General features: G+C 39.4%; 1 protein-coding gene across 1 annotated transcript in view; it reads left to right on the top strand.

The window, feature by feature from the left end:
* ARV1 (ARV1 homolog, fatty acid homeostasis modulator) overlaps positions 1 to 15,256 on the top strand; it is a 115,570-nt gene that overhangs the window by 44,449 nt on the left and 55,865 nt on the right. Inside the window, exon 3 of the mRNA XM_053711896.1 lies at positions 9,686 to 9,805. Coding sequence (XP_053567871.1) covers positions 9,686 to 9,805 — 120 coding nt within the window. The remainder of the gene's footprint in view (positions 1 to 9,685; positions 9,806 to 15,256) is intronic.

Genomic DNA, 15,256 nt, shown 5'->3' with positions numbered 1-15,256 from the left:
GTATATTTTATTGTTACACAATACATTTAAAGGACCAGTGAGTGCTGCCATTTGTTCATTGCTATATATATATATATATATATATATATATATATATATAATTTTAATTTATAATATTCATATACTCTGACATGATGGTAAACATCACGTTGTTCCTCCGCCCGCACCTCATACTTCATTTATCAGAGCAATGACGAATCCGGCTTCATCCAGTTGTTGCATGCCTCACAAGCTGGACATCATGTCGGGCACACAACTATTGGATGAAGCCAGATTCAAATTTGTCAGTTTGCGGGAACGCGATAATTAACCAACCATTACAATTGGCTGGTTATTGCTACCGTGAATAAGATCGGGTTGATTTACACCCCCTGCTAGCGGCCGCGAATCTGCAGGGGGCAGCATTGCACCAGCAGTTCACAAGAACTGCCGGTGCAATGATAAATGCCGACAGCGTATGCTGTTGGCATTTATCGATGTGCAGCGGACATGATAAGCTACTTCGTATCATGTCCGCTTGCAAATTGTTAAATATACACCATAATAAAAAGTTTTTTTCTTTATAAATCCAGAGACTGCAATTTTCTTCACATTTTATATATAATATTTTTTGCACCCTGGTATATTTGATACTGAAGGATAGTGAGAGTGCTGAATCTCCCGGCTACAATATATGATTATATACATATATATATTTATGTCTATATACACATTTAACACATAAATTATATATGTATATAGTCATATACATATATATTTAAAAATGTTGCCCATCACTGAGCTACTTACTGTCTTCGCTGCACGAAATTCTGATGTCGTCTCTGATGGCATCAGAACAAGGCTCCCATAGTAGCCTATGGAAGCGCTCTTTCTTGAGCTTGCATTCGCATTGTGAACTTTAGAGTGAGCTGGTATTACAAAGTGGAGTGCCAATTTTGCTTGAACGCATGCGATATTTATCACTCCACTTGTAATCTAGCCCTCATTGTATAATACTGTACATTACATTAAGAAAGTTTACAATCACTTTATATATACACCAGGTCCTCCATTGCAAACTTTTACAAAGCAAATATGCTCTCATTATTTCTATGCTATACATTAGATATTATTTCTATGGGAGACCGCTCGCCACTCGCAGGGACAGCCCATTTTCTGTCCCTGTGATGCTAAATGTGGTCTTTCATGCTTTTGCTTGCAAACTTTTGATTGTTGGACCCTTAGTGTTCAACCACTTTAGAACGTTCCAAAGTGCTCAGTTTTTCTTTATATAAAAGTGTCCAAAAATGACCCATTATAAATAATGCAAATAGATTACAATATTTCTCCTGTTAAGTGTAGTCAGTCCACGGGTCATCCATTACTTATGGGATTATATCTCCTCCCTAACAGGAAGTGCAAGAGGATCACCCAAGCAGAACTGCTATATAGCTCCTCCCCTCTACGTCATACCCAGTCATTCTCTTGCACCTAACTAATAAATAGGACGTGTGAGAGGACTGTGGTTGTTAAACTTAGTTTTTATTTCTTCAATCAAAAGTTTGTTATTTTAAACAGCACCGGAGTGTGTTGTTTTTTCTCAGGCAGCATTAGAAGAAGAATCTACCTGAGTTTGTGTATGATCTTAGCGGTCGTAACTAAGATCCATTTGCTGTTCTCGGCCATTCTGAGGAGTGAGGTAACTTCAGAACAGGGGACAGCAGGCAGGGTTCACCTGCAAGGAGGTATGTTGCAGTATATTATTTTCTAAGGAATGGAATTGACTGAGAAACTACTGCTAATACCGATGTAATGTAAGTGCAGCCTTAAATGCAGTAGTAGCGACTGGTATCAGGCTGATATGTATGTATGTTTACACTGAGGTATTTCTAGGGAATGGAACTTCACTAAGAAAATACTGTATACATTTAAGTTATATTTGAGCCTCCACTGCAGTGAAAGCGACTAGCAGCAGGCTTATTAATAACATTTCATAATTTTATTTTTAAACGTTTACTGGCATGTTAATCGTTTTTTTCTGAGGTACTGGTGATAAAACTTTATGGGCATTATTTTTACCACATGGCTGTCGTTTGTTTATGAATAAAATCAGTTTACTGAGCTTCCCCACTGTTGTATTATGAGTGGGAGGGGCCTATTTTAGCGCTTTATTGCGCAGTTAAAATTCAGTCACAGTCTTCCTATTTCTTCCTCCATGATCCAGGACGTCTCTACAGAGCCCAGGGGTCTCCAAACTAGTTTTGAGGGAGGTAATCACTCACAGCAGACCTGTGAGACTGTGTTTTGACTGTGATAAAAACGTTATATTAAATTGTTATCCGTTTTTGGGTACTAAGGGGTTAATCATCCATTTGCTGGTGGGTGCAATCCTTTGCTAACTTAATACATTTACTGTGAAAATTTGGTTGCTATAACTAATTTGGTTCATTGTTATTTCAACTGTGACAGTTTTTTGTGCTTCTTAAAGGCACAGTAACGTTTTTTATATTGCTTGTAAATTTATTTGAAAAGTATTTTCCAAGCTTGCTAGTCTCATTGCTAGTTTGTTTAAACATGTCTGACACAGATGAATCTCTTTGTGCAATATGTTTAAAGGCCAATGTGGAGCCCAATAGAAATTTGTGTACTAATTGCATTGATGCTACTTTAAATAAAAGCCAATCTGTACATGTAAAGAAAAATTCACCAGACAACGAGGGGGAAGTTATGCCGACTAACTCTCCTCACGTGTCAGTACCTTCGCCTCCCGCTCAGGAGGTGCGTGATATTGTGGCGCCAAGTACATCAGGGCGGCCCATACAAATCACTTTGCAAGACATGGCTAATGTTATGACTGAAGTACTATCTAAATTGCCAGAATTTAGGGGTAAACGCGATCACTCTGGGGTAAGAACAGAGTGCGCTGATAATAATAGAGCCATGTCTGATACTGCGTCACAATTTGCAGAACATGAGGACGGAGAGCTTCATTCTGTGGGTGACGGATCTGATCCAAGTAAACTGGACTCAGACATTTCAAATTTTAAATTTAAGCTTGAGAACCTCTGTGTATTACTAGGGGAGGTATTAGCGGCTCTGAATGATTGTAACACGGTTGCAATTCCAGAGAAAATATGTAGGCTGGATAAATATTTTGCGGTACCGACGTGTACTGACGTTTTTCCTATACCTAAAAGTCTTACAGAAATTGTTAACAAGGAGTGGGATAGACCCGGTGTGCCTTTTTCACCCCCTCCTATATTTAGAAAAATGTTTCCAATAGACGCCACCACACGGGACTTATGGCAGATGGTCCCTAAGGTGGAGGGAGCAGTTTCTACTCTGGCTAAGCGCACCACTATCCCGGTGGAGGATAGCTGTGCTTTTTCAGATCCAATGGATAAAAAGTTAGAGGGTTACCTTAAGAAAATGTTTGTTCAACAAGGTTTTATATTACAACCCCTTGCATGCATTGCGCCTGTCACGGCTGCGGCGGCATTCTGGTTTGAGTCTCTGGAAGAGACCATTAGCTCAGCTCCATTGGATGAGATTATAGACAAGCTTAGAGTCCTTAAGCTAGCTAATTCATTTATTTCTGATGCCGTAGTACACTTAACTAAGCTTACGGCTAAGAACTCCGGATTCGCCATTCAAGCGCGCAGAGCGCTGTGGCTTAAATCCTGGTCAGCCGATGTGACTTCTAAATCTAAATTGCTTAACATACCTTTCAAAGGGCAGACATTATTCGGGCCCGGTTTGAAATAAATTATCGCTGACATTACTGGAGGTAAGGGCCATGCCCTGCCTCAAGACAGAGCCAAACCAAGGGCTAAACAGTCTAATTTTCGTGCCTTTCGTAACTTCAAGGCAGGAGCAGCATCAACTTCCTCCGCTCCAAAACAGGAAGGAACTGTTGCTCGCTACAGACAGGGCTGGAAACCTAACCAGTCCTGGAACAAGGGCAAGCAGGCCAGAAAACCTGCTGCTGCCCCTAAGACAGCATGAAGTGAGGGCCCCCGATCCGGAAACGGATCTAGTGGGGGGCAGACTTTCTCTCTTCGCCCAGGCTTGGGCAAGAGATGTCCAGGATCCCTGGGCGTTAGAGATCATATCTCAGGGATATCTTCTGGACTTCAAAGCTTCTCCTCCAAAAGGGAGATTTCATCTTTCAAGGTTGTCAGCAAACCAGATAAAGAAAGAGGCGTTTCTACGCTGTGTACAAGACCTTTTATTAATGGGAGTGATCCACCCGGTTCCGCGGTCGGAACACGGACAAGGGTTTTACTCAAATCTGTTTGTGGTCCCCAAAAAAGAGGGAACCTTCAGACCAATCTTGGACTTAAAGATCCTAAACAAATTCCTAAGAGTTCCATCGTTCAAAATGGAAACTATTCGGACAATCTTACCTATGATCCAAAAGGGTCAGTACATGACCACAGTGGATTTAAAGGATGCCTACCTTCACATTCCGATTCACAAGGATCATTATCGGTACCTAAGGTTTGCCTTCCTAAACAGGCATTACCAGTTTGTAGCTCTTCCCTTCGGGTTAGCTATGGCTCCAAGAATCTTTACAAAGGTTCTGGGCTCTCTTCTGGCGGTACTAAGACCGCGAGGAATATCGGTAGCTCCGTACCTAGACGACATTCTGATACAAGCGTCAAGTTTCCAGACTGCCAAGTCTCATACAGAGTTAGTTCTGGCATTTCTAAGGTCGCATGGGTGGAAAGTGAACGTAGAAAAGAGTTCTCTATTGCCACTCACAAGAGTTCCCTTCTTGGGGACTCATAGATTCTGTAGAAATGAAAATTTACCTGACAGAGGACAGGTTAACAAAACTTCTAAATGCTTGCCGTGTCCTTCATTCCATTCAACACCCGTCAGTGGCTCAATGCATGGAGGTAATCGGCTTAATGGTAGCGGCAATGGACATAGTACCTTTTGCACGCCTGCATCTCAGACCACTGCAATTGTGCATGCTAAGTCAGTGGAATGGGGATTACTCAGATTTGTCCCCTATGCTGAATCTGGATCAAGAGACCAGAGATTCTCTTCTATGGTGGCTTTCTCGGCCACATCTGTCCAGGGGGATGCCCTTCAGCAGGCCAGATTGGACGATTGTAACAACAGACGCCAGCCTGCTAGGTTGGGGCGCTGTCTGGAATTCCCTGAAGGCTCAGGGATCATGGACTCAGGAGGAGAGACTCCTTCCAATAAACATTCTGGAATTAAGAGCAGTTTTCAATGCCCTTCTAGCTTGGCCTCAGTTAGCAACTCTGAGGTTCATCAGGTTTCAGTCGGACAACATCACGACTGTAGCTTACATCAACCATCAGGGAGGGACAAGGAGTTCCCTAGCGATGATGGAAGTCTCAAAGATAATTCGCTGGGCAGAGTCTCACTCTTGCCACCTGTCAGCGATCCACATCCCAGGCGTGGAGAACTGGGAGGCGGATTTCCTAAGTCGCCAGACTTTTCATCCGGGGGAGTGGGAACTTCATCCGGAGGTGTTTGCTCAACTGCTTCGGCGTTGGGGCAAACCAGATCTGGATCTCATGGCGTCTCGCCAGAACGCCAAGCTTTCTTGTTACGGATCCAGGTCCAGGGACCCGGGAGCGGTACTGATAGATGCCCTGACAGCACCTTGGGTCTTCAACATGGCTTATGTGTTTCCACCCTTCCCGATGCTCCCTCGATTGATTGCCAGGATCAAACAGGAGAGAGCATCGGTGATTCTAATAGCGCCTGCGTGGCCACGCAGGACCTGGTATGCAGATCTAGTGGACATGTCATCCTGTCCACCATGGTCTCTGCCTCTGAGACAGGACCTTCTGATTCAGGGTCCTTTCAAACATCCAAATCTAATTTCTCTGAGGCTGACTGCATGGAGATTGAACGCTTGATTTTATCAAAGCGTGGATTCTCGGAGTCAGTGATTGATACCTTAATACAGGCTAGGAAACCTGTTACCAGAAAAATTTACCATAAAATATGGCGTAAATACTTACATTGGTGCGAATCCAAGAGTTACTCATGGAGTAGGGTTAGGATTCCTAGGATATTGTCTTTTCTACAAGAAGGTTTAGAAAAAGGTTTATCTGCTAGTTCGTTAAAGGGACAGATCTCAGCTCTGTCTATCCTTTTACACAAACGTCTGTCAGAAGTTCCAGACGTTCAGGCTTTTTGTCAGGCTTTGGCCAGGATTAAGCCTGTGTTTAAAACTGTTGCTCCGCCGTGGAGCTTAAACTTGGTTCTTAACGTTTTGCAGGGTGTTCCGTTTGAACCCCTTCATTCCATTGATATCAAGCTGTTATCTTGGAAAGTTCTGTTTTTAATGGCTATTTCCTCGGCTCGAAGAGTCTCTGAGTTATCGGCCTTACATTGTGATTCTCCTTATCTGATTTTTCATTCAGACAAGGTTGTTCTGCGTACTAAACCTGGGTTCTTACCTAAGGTAGTAACTAACAGGAATATCAATCAAGAGATTGTTGTTCCATCATTGTGCCCTAACCCTTCTTCAAAGAAGGAACGACTTCTGCACAATCTGGACGTCGTCCGTGCCCTGAAATTTTATTTGCAGGCAACTAAAGATTTTCGCCAAACTTCTTCCCTGTTTGTCGTTTATTCTGGACAGAGGAGAGGTCAAAAAGCTTCGGCTACCTCTCTTTCTTTCTGGCTTCGTAGCATAATACGTTTAGCCTATGAGACTGCTGGACAGCAGCCTCCTGAAAGAATTACAGCTCATTCTACTAGAGCTGTGGCTTCCACTTGGGCCTTTAAAAATGAGGCCTCTGTTGAACAGATTTGCAAGGCTGCAACTTGGTCTTCACTTCACACCTTTTCGAAATTTTACAAATTTGACACTTTTGCTTCTTCGGAGGCTGTTTTTGGGAGAAAGGTTCTACAGGCAGTGGTTCCTTCCGTGTAAAGATCCTGCCTGTCCCTCCCGTCATCCGTGTACTTTTAGCTTTGGTATTGGTATCCCATAAGTAATGGATGACCCGTGGACTGACTACACTTAACAGGAGAAAACATAATTTATGCTTACCTGATAAATTCCTTTCTCCTGTAGTGTAGTCAGTCCACGGCCCGCCCTGTTTTTACGGCAGGTCTAAATTTTAAATTAAACTCCAGTCACCACTGCACCCTATAGTTTCTCCTTTCTCGTTTGGTTTCGGTCGAATGACTGGGTATGACGTAGAGGGGAGGAGCTATATAGCAGTTCTGCTTGGGTGATCCTCTTGCACTTCCTGTTAGGGAGGAGATATAATCCCATAAGTAATGGATGACCCGTGGACTGACTACACTACAGGAGAAAGGAATTTATCAGGTAAGCTTAAATTATGTTTTTATGTATTTGAACATTTCATCTCATTCAGTATACCAGCTTTCCCAGGGGCGGAGTGCAGGTTGCAGGTTTATCTATCTATCCTTAGAGTAATTACAGAGTAGCATGTATTTTATTACTATTGCTTACTACCGAGTTACATTTGGGGGGGCCCTAAAAAAAATGTTGCACTAGGGCCTCTGTTGAGTAGGTCCGCTGCTAAGCTTTCCCATGGACTATTTATGGCAATATAGGGTATTTCTCTGCTTTTTGCACACAACTGAAATAGTATGCGTATTACGAGTTGAAAGTAAACATATTCGATTAAACGCAATTTCATTTTATTCGTGTCAGGTTAGCTCGACTTCATACCTCTGGTTAACTGTTACGCAAGACAAAAAAGTTGCACAAAACACATCAAAGATACATATAAAAGTACAGTTACACTCATATTAACACTGTCTGATAAAAACATTTTTTTTTAAACTTGATTTAGAAAGTTATAAGAACTCAAAGATATGGGGTCTCAAGTGTTAGGGGAAAAAAGCCTGCAAAGATACATACATACATAATATAAATACAATGGACCCAGTACTTACGCTTCATCTGTTGTTCCCCCGAAATGTCACAAATAAATACATAGATGAAGAGTGAGTGTTGGGTTCATTGTATTTATTTTAAATAATATCCACTCAAGCACCCTCAAGTTGTTTGGAATGGAGTGAGAGTGCACCTAACTAAATCTATATATATATATGTGTGTGTGTGTGTGTGTGTTTATATGTGTGTTTAGATGTATTTATTTATTTATTTATTTCTATGTGTATATATGTATTTACAGACATATATCCACATATAAATACATATGTATAGACATATATATATAAGTGCATTAGAGCCTTTTGCAGTCAAGTAGCTGAAAACATGAAAAGTCATATTTATGCAATATTTATATTTAAGTAAGTGTTTAACTGTGTATTTACTGTACATTCCAATGTTCTTCACATATCAGAATATGTATATATATATATATATATATATATATATATATATATATATATAGATAGATAGATAGATAGATAGATAGATAGATAGATAGATGATGTAGGTATGTGTGTGTGTGTGCCTCCATCTAGCAAAAAAAGTGGGAGCGCAAAATAGCACTCCACTCATAATCTAGCCTTTAGTATACAGTTCTTCAACAACTGTTGCTATGTAGAATCTGAGTAATAGAAAAGTAACACTGCCATCAAGTGGTCAGATGGAAGAAAAGCAATAATGACATAACAACTAGGAAAAATGATATCTAAAACACAAAAATAGAACATAGTAACATAGTAAATGAGGTTGAAAAAAGACAAAAGTCCACCGAGTTCAATCTATACAAATCTTAATATATTTTTTTTTTAAAGAAATACAGGTACAAATTCCCAAATCCGGAATTCTAAAATCCAAACTTATTAAAATAAATAAAATGATAAAAATGTACTATTTTGTCACAATCTTCTCCGCCTGTGTCTTTTTGGTTTGTTTTTTGTGTGTCCTAAAATGCAAATAAATAGTCTATATTTATTTAAAACAACAAATGTTACCTTTCTGATTACAGTACTGTACTATCTTTCTGAGGGTACTATGAATACAAAAGTATTAAACACAACATAAAACTACCTTGAGGTTGCATATATAAGCTGTATTATGATATGTAAATATTGCCTAAATGACATGACCTTGGTTTCATCCCCTCTCTAAGCTGCCCCATTTTACAGTTGCAAATATTCCAATATCCAAACTATTCTGAAATCCAAACCTTTTCCTGTTCCAAGTTGTTTGGATAAAGGGTTTTCTACCTGTATATGATTTTCTATATATACGGTTAATATTATACTAAAAAAAACATGTATACATTTAATACACACACCATTTTTTTCTATGATCCAATGGCTTCTAGGTACGCTCCTGCGCAAATATGGGTTTGTGTTTGGGAGTACCTTTTCGGTGCCCTTTCATTATAGATAAAAGTCAAATTTAGGACAGAAATAGTTATTATTATTATTATAGAAAAAAAAATTACCACATAACTAAAATTAAACAAAAATTAGTTACAAGCACATGAAAACCAGCTTGTTTATTATTTGAACAGTGGAGTGGAGTTAGCTTGAAAACCAGAATCAAAGTTGTTTCAGCACAAATACAGATAGAAAGGTAGAAAAAAAGAGTTTCCCATGATCCTTTTGATAGTGGCTATTTTTGAATATTAAAGTTACAACTTTATATCTAAGGGCTTATTTACAATAATCTGCCACAATATGCTTCCAGTAATCTGTTAATATTGTGTGTTTTTTTTTCAATTTAATGGAGATTTTATTTCTTTTATTTTAGAAATCCTGTCAGAAGCCTGTGGACAAATACATTGAATATGATCCTGTCATTATCCTGATTAATGCTATGCTATGCAAAGCACAAGCATACAGACACATTCTGTTTAACACAACTATAAATGTAAGTCACTTTTTGTTTGTTTTTAAAATGAAAACCTCTATAGAATAAGAATAATACAGTAAAAGTTGGCAAGAAAAGCCAGCATGAAGTTTGGGAATTTAGGAAGTGCAATAATCTGCAGAGAACAAATGAAATGAACAGCAACACCGACATTTAATATTTCATGATTCAGACAGAGGATGCAATTTTAAACAACTTTTAATTTTACTTTGATTATCTCATTTGCATCATTCTCTTGGTATCCTTTGTTGAAGAACATACCCAGGTAGAGTTAGGAGTAGCTAGCTGCTGATTGGAGCCTGCACATATGTCTCTTGTCATTGGCTCACCACTTGTGTGCAGCTAGCTCCTAGTAGTGCCTAGCTGCTCTTTCAACAAAGGATAAGGATAAGAATGAAGCAAATGTGATACTAACAGTAAATTGGAAAGCTATTTAAAGTTGTATGCTCTGTCTGAATCATGAAAGAACATTTTTGAGGGTTATGTCCCTTTAAGGTATGTATGCCACTTTATGTATATCACTGACTTCTCCTAGTTTCAGGGCCAGATTACGAGTGGCACGCTTACTGTTTTGCATAAGAGATATTGAGTTTATTGCGGCTGTTGGCGCACGTTGGAAGGAGTGCGCGTATTACAAGGTTGAAAATAAAGGCAAACGTGTGAATTATTACCCTGACCTCAGAGCTCTGGTTACCTGTTACGCGAGACAAAAAAGTTGCAAAAAACACAGAAAAAATGCATTTAACAGTACAGTTACACTCATAGTAACACAATCTGATAAAAAATATTTTAAAAAGTTATAAGGTCTCAGGTGTTAGATATAAAAAGGCAGGCAAAGGGATTTAACATAGAGATACATACGTACACATGTCTAAATATGTATATGTATGTATATTTATATATGTGTGTATATATATATATATATATATATATATATATATATATATATATATATAAACAGTCACAAAAAAGGGAATTCACTGTGCCAATAGGTATGGTACAATGTACATGAATGTTCTTACTTGTCAAACTTGTAGATAAAACTTGAGCAGAATGTGCTACTCAGTAATGTCCACAGAAAGCGGTGATTATTGATGTAAACGGTGGCAAACTTTAGAGATGTATATTGCAAGGTCATACCCTGCAGATGCGTTATAGATGGCAATCACTCCCAGCACAAAAGAGTTTACAGAGGCATTCAGCAGTAACAATGCTATCAAAAATGCAGGAAGTCACATAAGACACACACGGTAGGAAAAGCAAAATAAGTGCGAGCAACCGGTGCTCCAACATCCTATGGCTGTACGTTCCTTACCGCTCCGTAGTGTGTCTGAGCCCCGGGCTCCACTTCCTCCTGCCTCCTTACACACACAGACAGACCATTTGACTAATAAGGAACCAACAAACCCTTGTGAATCCCCTCATCCCATACCTAAACTTAGTTTTCAGGAGGTGTGTGATATTAATACACTGGAAACTTTGGATAGACAGGATGATTTAGAGGGACAATCTAAGAGTATGAACAGCTACAGTGGCTTAAAAAATCCCTCTGAGTTTTATCCTATACAAAGTCGAGGCAACATTCTTGAAACTTTTTATAAGCGGGTAGAGAATGACTTGACTAAACTTTCTGAACATGGTGGGAAACCAGGCAAACAAAATTTGTCCATAAGTGAGAGAAAGGCACTTAAGGAACTCCAGGCTATGAAAGAGATTGTGATACGTTCATCTGACAAGGGGGGTTCAGTGGTTATTATGGACAGAGTGGCATACGTTGGAGAGGCCTATCGTCAACTTGAAGATACTACCCAATACACGCATCTTGACAATGATCCTACTAGGCTGTATTTAAGGGAACTGAGATCTCTCTTGGATGATGGTTTGGAGGATGGGCACTATGATAGGGCCACTTATGACTATCTCTTAGTCGGCAGCCCTGTGGTGCCCATCTTCCACCATCTTCCTAAAGTCCACAAATCCCTTGAGAATGTTCAGGGACGGCCCATAGTGAGCGGTATAGGGTCACTCTGAACATCTCTCGGAGTGGGTGGACGCTATACTGCACCCTTTTGTAGTATCTCTACATAGTTATGTAAGGGATACTAAGGACATTATAATTGACCTAGAAAGTACCCTATGGAACATTGATAGTTATTCTTGGTTAACAGTGGCTCTATATTCCTCTATACCTCATGAGGAAGGATTGAGTGCTATTGCATTTTTTCTCAAAGAATACTCAGATTACACGAGTACATTTATCAACTTTGTACTTAGAGCCACGAGATTCCTGTTGACCCATAACTATTTTCGGTTCGAGGGCAGGTTTTATCTCCAGAGGTGTGGGACCACTATGGGGGCAAAATTTGCCCCCTCCTATGCCAACCTTTTTATGGGTTGGTGGGAGCGGTCCCACATCTATGGGGATGAAAATGCCTTCAAGGCCAATGTGGCGCTATATCGGCGCTACATTGATGACCTGCTCTTTATTTGGCAGGGTTCTTTGAGTGAGGTTGAAGGGTTTGTACAGCAGCTCAATATCAATAATGTGGGTCTCAGGTTCATGTTCGAAAGTCAGGTGAGGTCTGTCAACTATCTTGACATCAAACTGACTGGAAATGATAATGGATATATTTCCATTGATCTGTATAGGAAACCCATAACTAAAAACACTCTTACATGCGAGAAGTTGTCACCCGAGGCATGTTCCCTTTGCAGTTGCCAAGGGGCAACTGATTAGGGTGAAGAGAAATTGCTCTGATGAGACTGCTTATGCAGGGTAATGAGGGACCGACTACATCACAGAGGGTACCCCAAACATGTCATTAACAGAGCTCAATCCCAAGTGGATATTATTGACAGGAAGCATCTCTTAGGAGAACCTAGGAAAGTTAAGTCATTGTCTACACAAGTGCCATCTAAGGTTACGTGTGTCACGGATTATAGTGATGAATATAACGACATCTGTAAGATAGTTAACAAACATTTTTGTATGTTGGCTGCTGATAACAAACTACTGAGTAGTGTTGAGGGAGGGTTGCGCTGCTCCTACAGACGCAGCAAGACAATAGGCAACTGTGTTGCCCCTCTGAAATTCCGCCAGTGACCAGAGATCGTCCGAGTGCTTGGCTTACACATAGGGGGATGTACAGGTGTGGCAGGTCCAGATGTAGACCGTGTGAATTTTGTATCTTTTCAGACACTTTCCGGGCACAAGTCACAGGAGAAGAATTTAAGATTCTGTCCTGCCTCAACTGTACATCCTCCTATGTTATTTATCTCATTACATGTGTCGAATCCCATCTACAATATGTAGGCCTCACGACAACTGAGGTCAATACTAGAATACGCAACCACCTATCCACCATTAAATTGGGTGAGGCCACGACTCTCCTTGTGAAACATTTCAGGCATGTACACCATAAAAGAAATGATACCTTTAGTTGGCAAGCCATTGAATGGATCAAGTCCCCCCTTAGGGGAGGTGACAGGGATGAAATTCTTGGCAAACGTGAAAAGTTTTGGGTCTTTAAGTTACAAACTAGGGTACCCAAGGGATTCAACACAGAGTACGATTTAATCAACTATTGGAAATAATCTATACAAGCTGTCCTTTTGCTTGGAATAGTTGTATTTTTTATCTATTACTCTGAGTTGGGTACCAAATGCCAGGACATTAACATGAACATCCTCTATTTGGTAATTAGCTAGTACCAGGTATAATAAGTTTGTGGCCTGTAGCTTTGTTCGTTGATCTGCTATTTGTGTACGCTGTTAACAGTGATTAGGTTACATGGATTTTTTAAGCTAAATGAGGCTGATTTTCCTTATGGAAAACAATTCGTTTTGATGTTAAAATATATGTATTAAAATATTCCATGTACTATGTATATATATTTTTATATCATTATATACATGAGATTCCGATTGAAGGGGATGTATTATTATTATTATTATTATGATACTGGTAGATGTCCTTCATGATCACTGTGGGTCAAGTACTCCAGTATTCACTTCTACCATTCTAGGTCTTAGAATACATGACCTTTTGCTTACCCTATCTAACTTTGCTTATTTGCATACATTACACTCAAATTCGTGCCTAAATCTTTTACTTTAGATTTATAATTGAATCTCATGAATTGTGCCTATCTTTTTTGGTATTTTTCTAAATTTGATCAGTATATAGTGATGCCTTCTGTTAGCGGCATGCATTAGTTTAAACTACTAGTTAATTTAAACTACAAGTTAATATAACATTTAAACTTAAATAACATATTAGCGATATAACTATTTTGTTCATACAGATACCACTTTAAACCTGTTTGATATATACAATTGTGGTTTTATCCTGGTGCACTTTTATATTTATGTGTATTTCTTTAATGTTAACTCTGTTAAATTGAATACCATTATCTGTATCGGTCCTTTATGTTTAATATGTCACATTGATATTGAGATGGAACTACTATTAAGGGTTAATCCTAGAATTGTCTGTAAGGCTACATAGGCATTGGTTGAATCTGTTAACCAATTATCCTCTAGGTTTGCTTTTAAATAGGCACCACAGGTATACTGAATTAGCTATGATTACGGCTTTCTAGCCGAAACATGTTAGCCTTCAGTTTGCCTGTGCTGCCTTACTAACATGACTACGGACCCTCCTGGAACCTTTTAAAGTTTGAGAATAAAGGAACTGTTTTAAATTTGCCCTGGATTGCTTGTTCTCTTTCTTCTCCTTTTATATATATATATATATATATATATATATATATATAGATAGATAGATAGATAGATAGATAGATAGATAGAAAAAAATAACTCATTGTGTAGTTCATTGTGTATATATATATATATATATGATGTATTTACAGTCATATACACATATATATATATATATATATGTATGTGTGTGTGTGTGTATATATATATATATACAGTATCTCACAAAAGTGAGTACACCCCTCCCATTTTTGTAAATATTTTATTATATCTTTTCATGTGATAACACTGAAGAAATTACACTTTGCTAAAATGTAAAGCAGTGAGTGTACAGCCTGTATAACAGAGTAAATTTGCTGTCCCCTCAAAATAACTCAACACACAGCCATTAATGTCTAAACCGTTGGCAACAAAAGTGAGTACACCCCTGAAGGGGCGGAGCGAACGGCCGACTAAGATGGCCGCACTGTACTGAGGCTCCGTGTACAGACTGGGTGCCTTTGACACTAAAAGCGGCACAAAATGCTTTATTTGGTGAGAACACAGCGGAGAATCTAGTCGGAACCCCCAGCCGACATTACAACGTGACCCTTCAAACAGCCGAGTAAAACACTGAATCCCGGCACAACCAGAAGGAACTGCGGCCTAACACGGAGAGCATGACACTTGCCGCGTGGGACGTAAGCTGAACTACTGTGCATGTCTGCGGATGATTCCGAGCTGAACTCACAA

The sequence above is a fragment of the Bombina bombina genome, chromosome 4 (genome assembly GCF_027579735.1).
Source record: "Bombina bombina isolate aBomBom1 chromosome 4, aBomBom1.pri, whole genome shotgun sequence".
NCBI classification, from domain to species: Eukaryota; Metazoa; Chordata; class Amphibia; order Anura; family Bombinatoridae; genus Bombina; species Bombina bombina.
The sequence above is the reverse complement of the archived record's forward strand: the minus strand, read 5'-3'. Positions and strand labels throughout refer to the sequence as shown.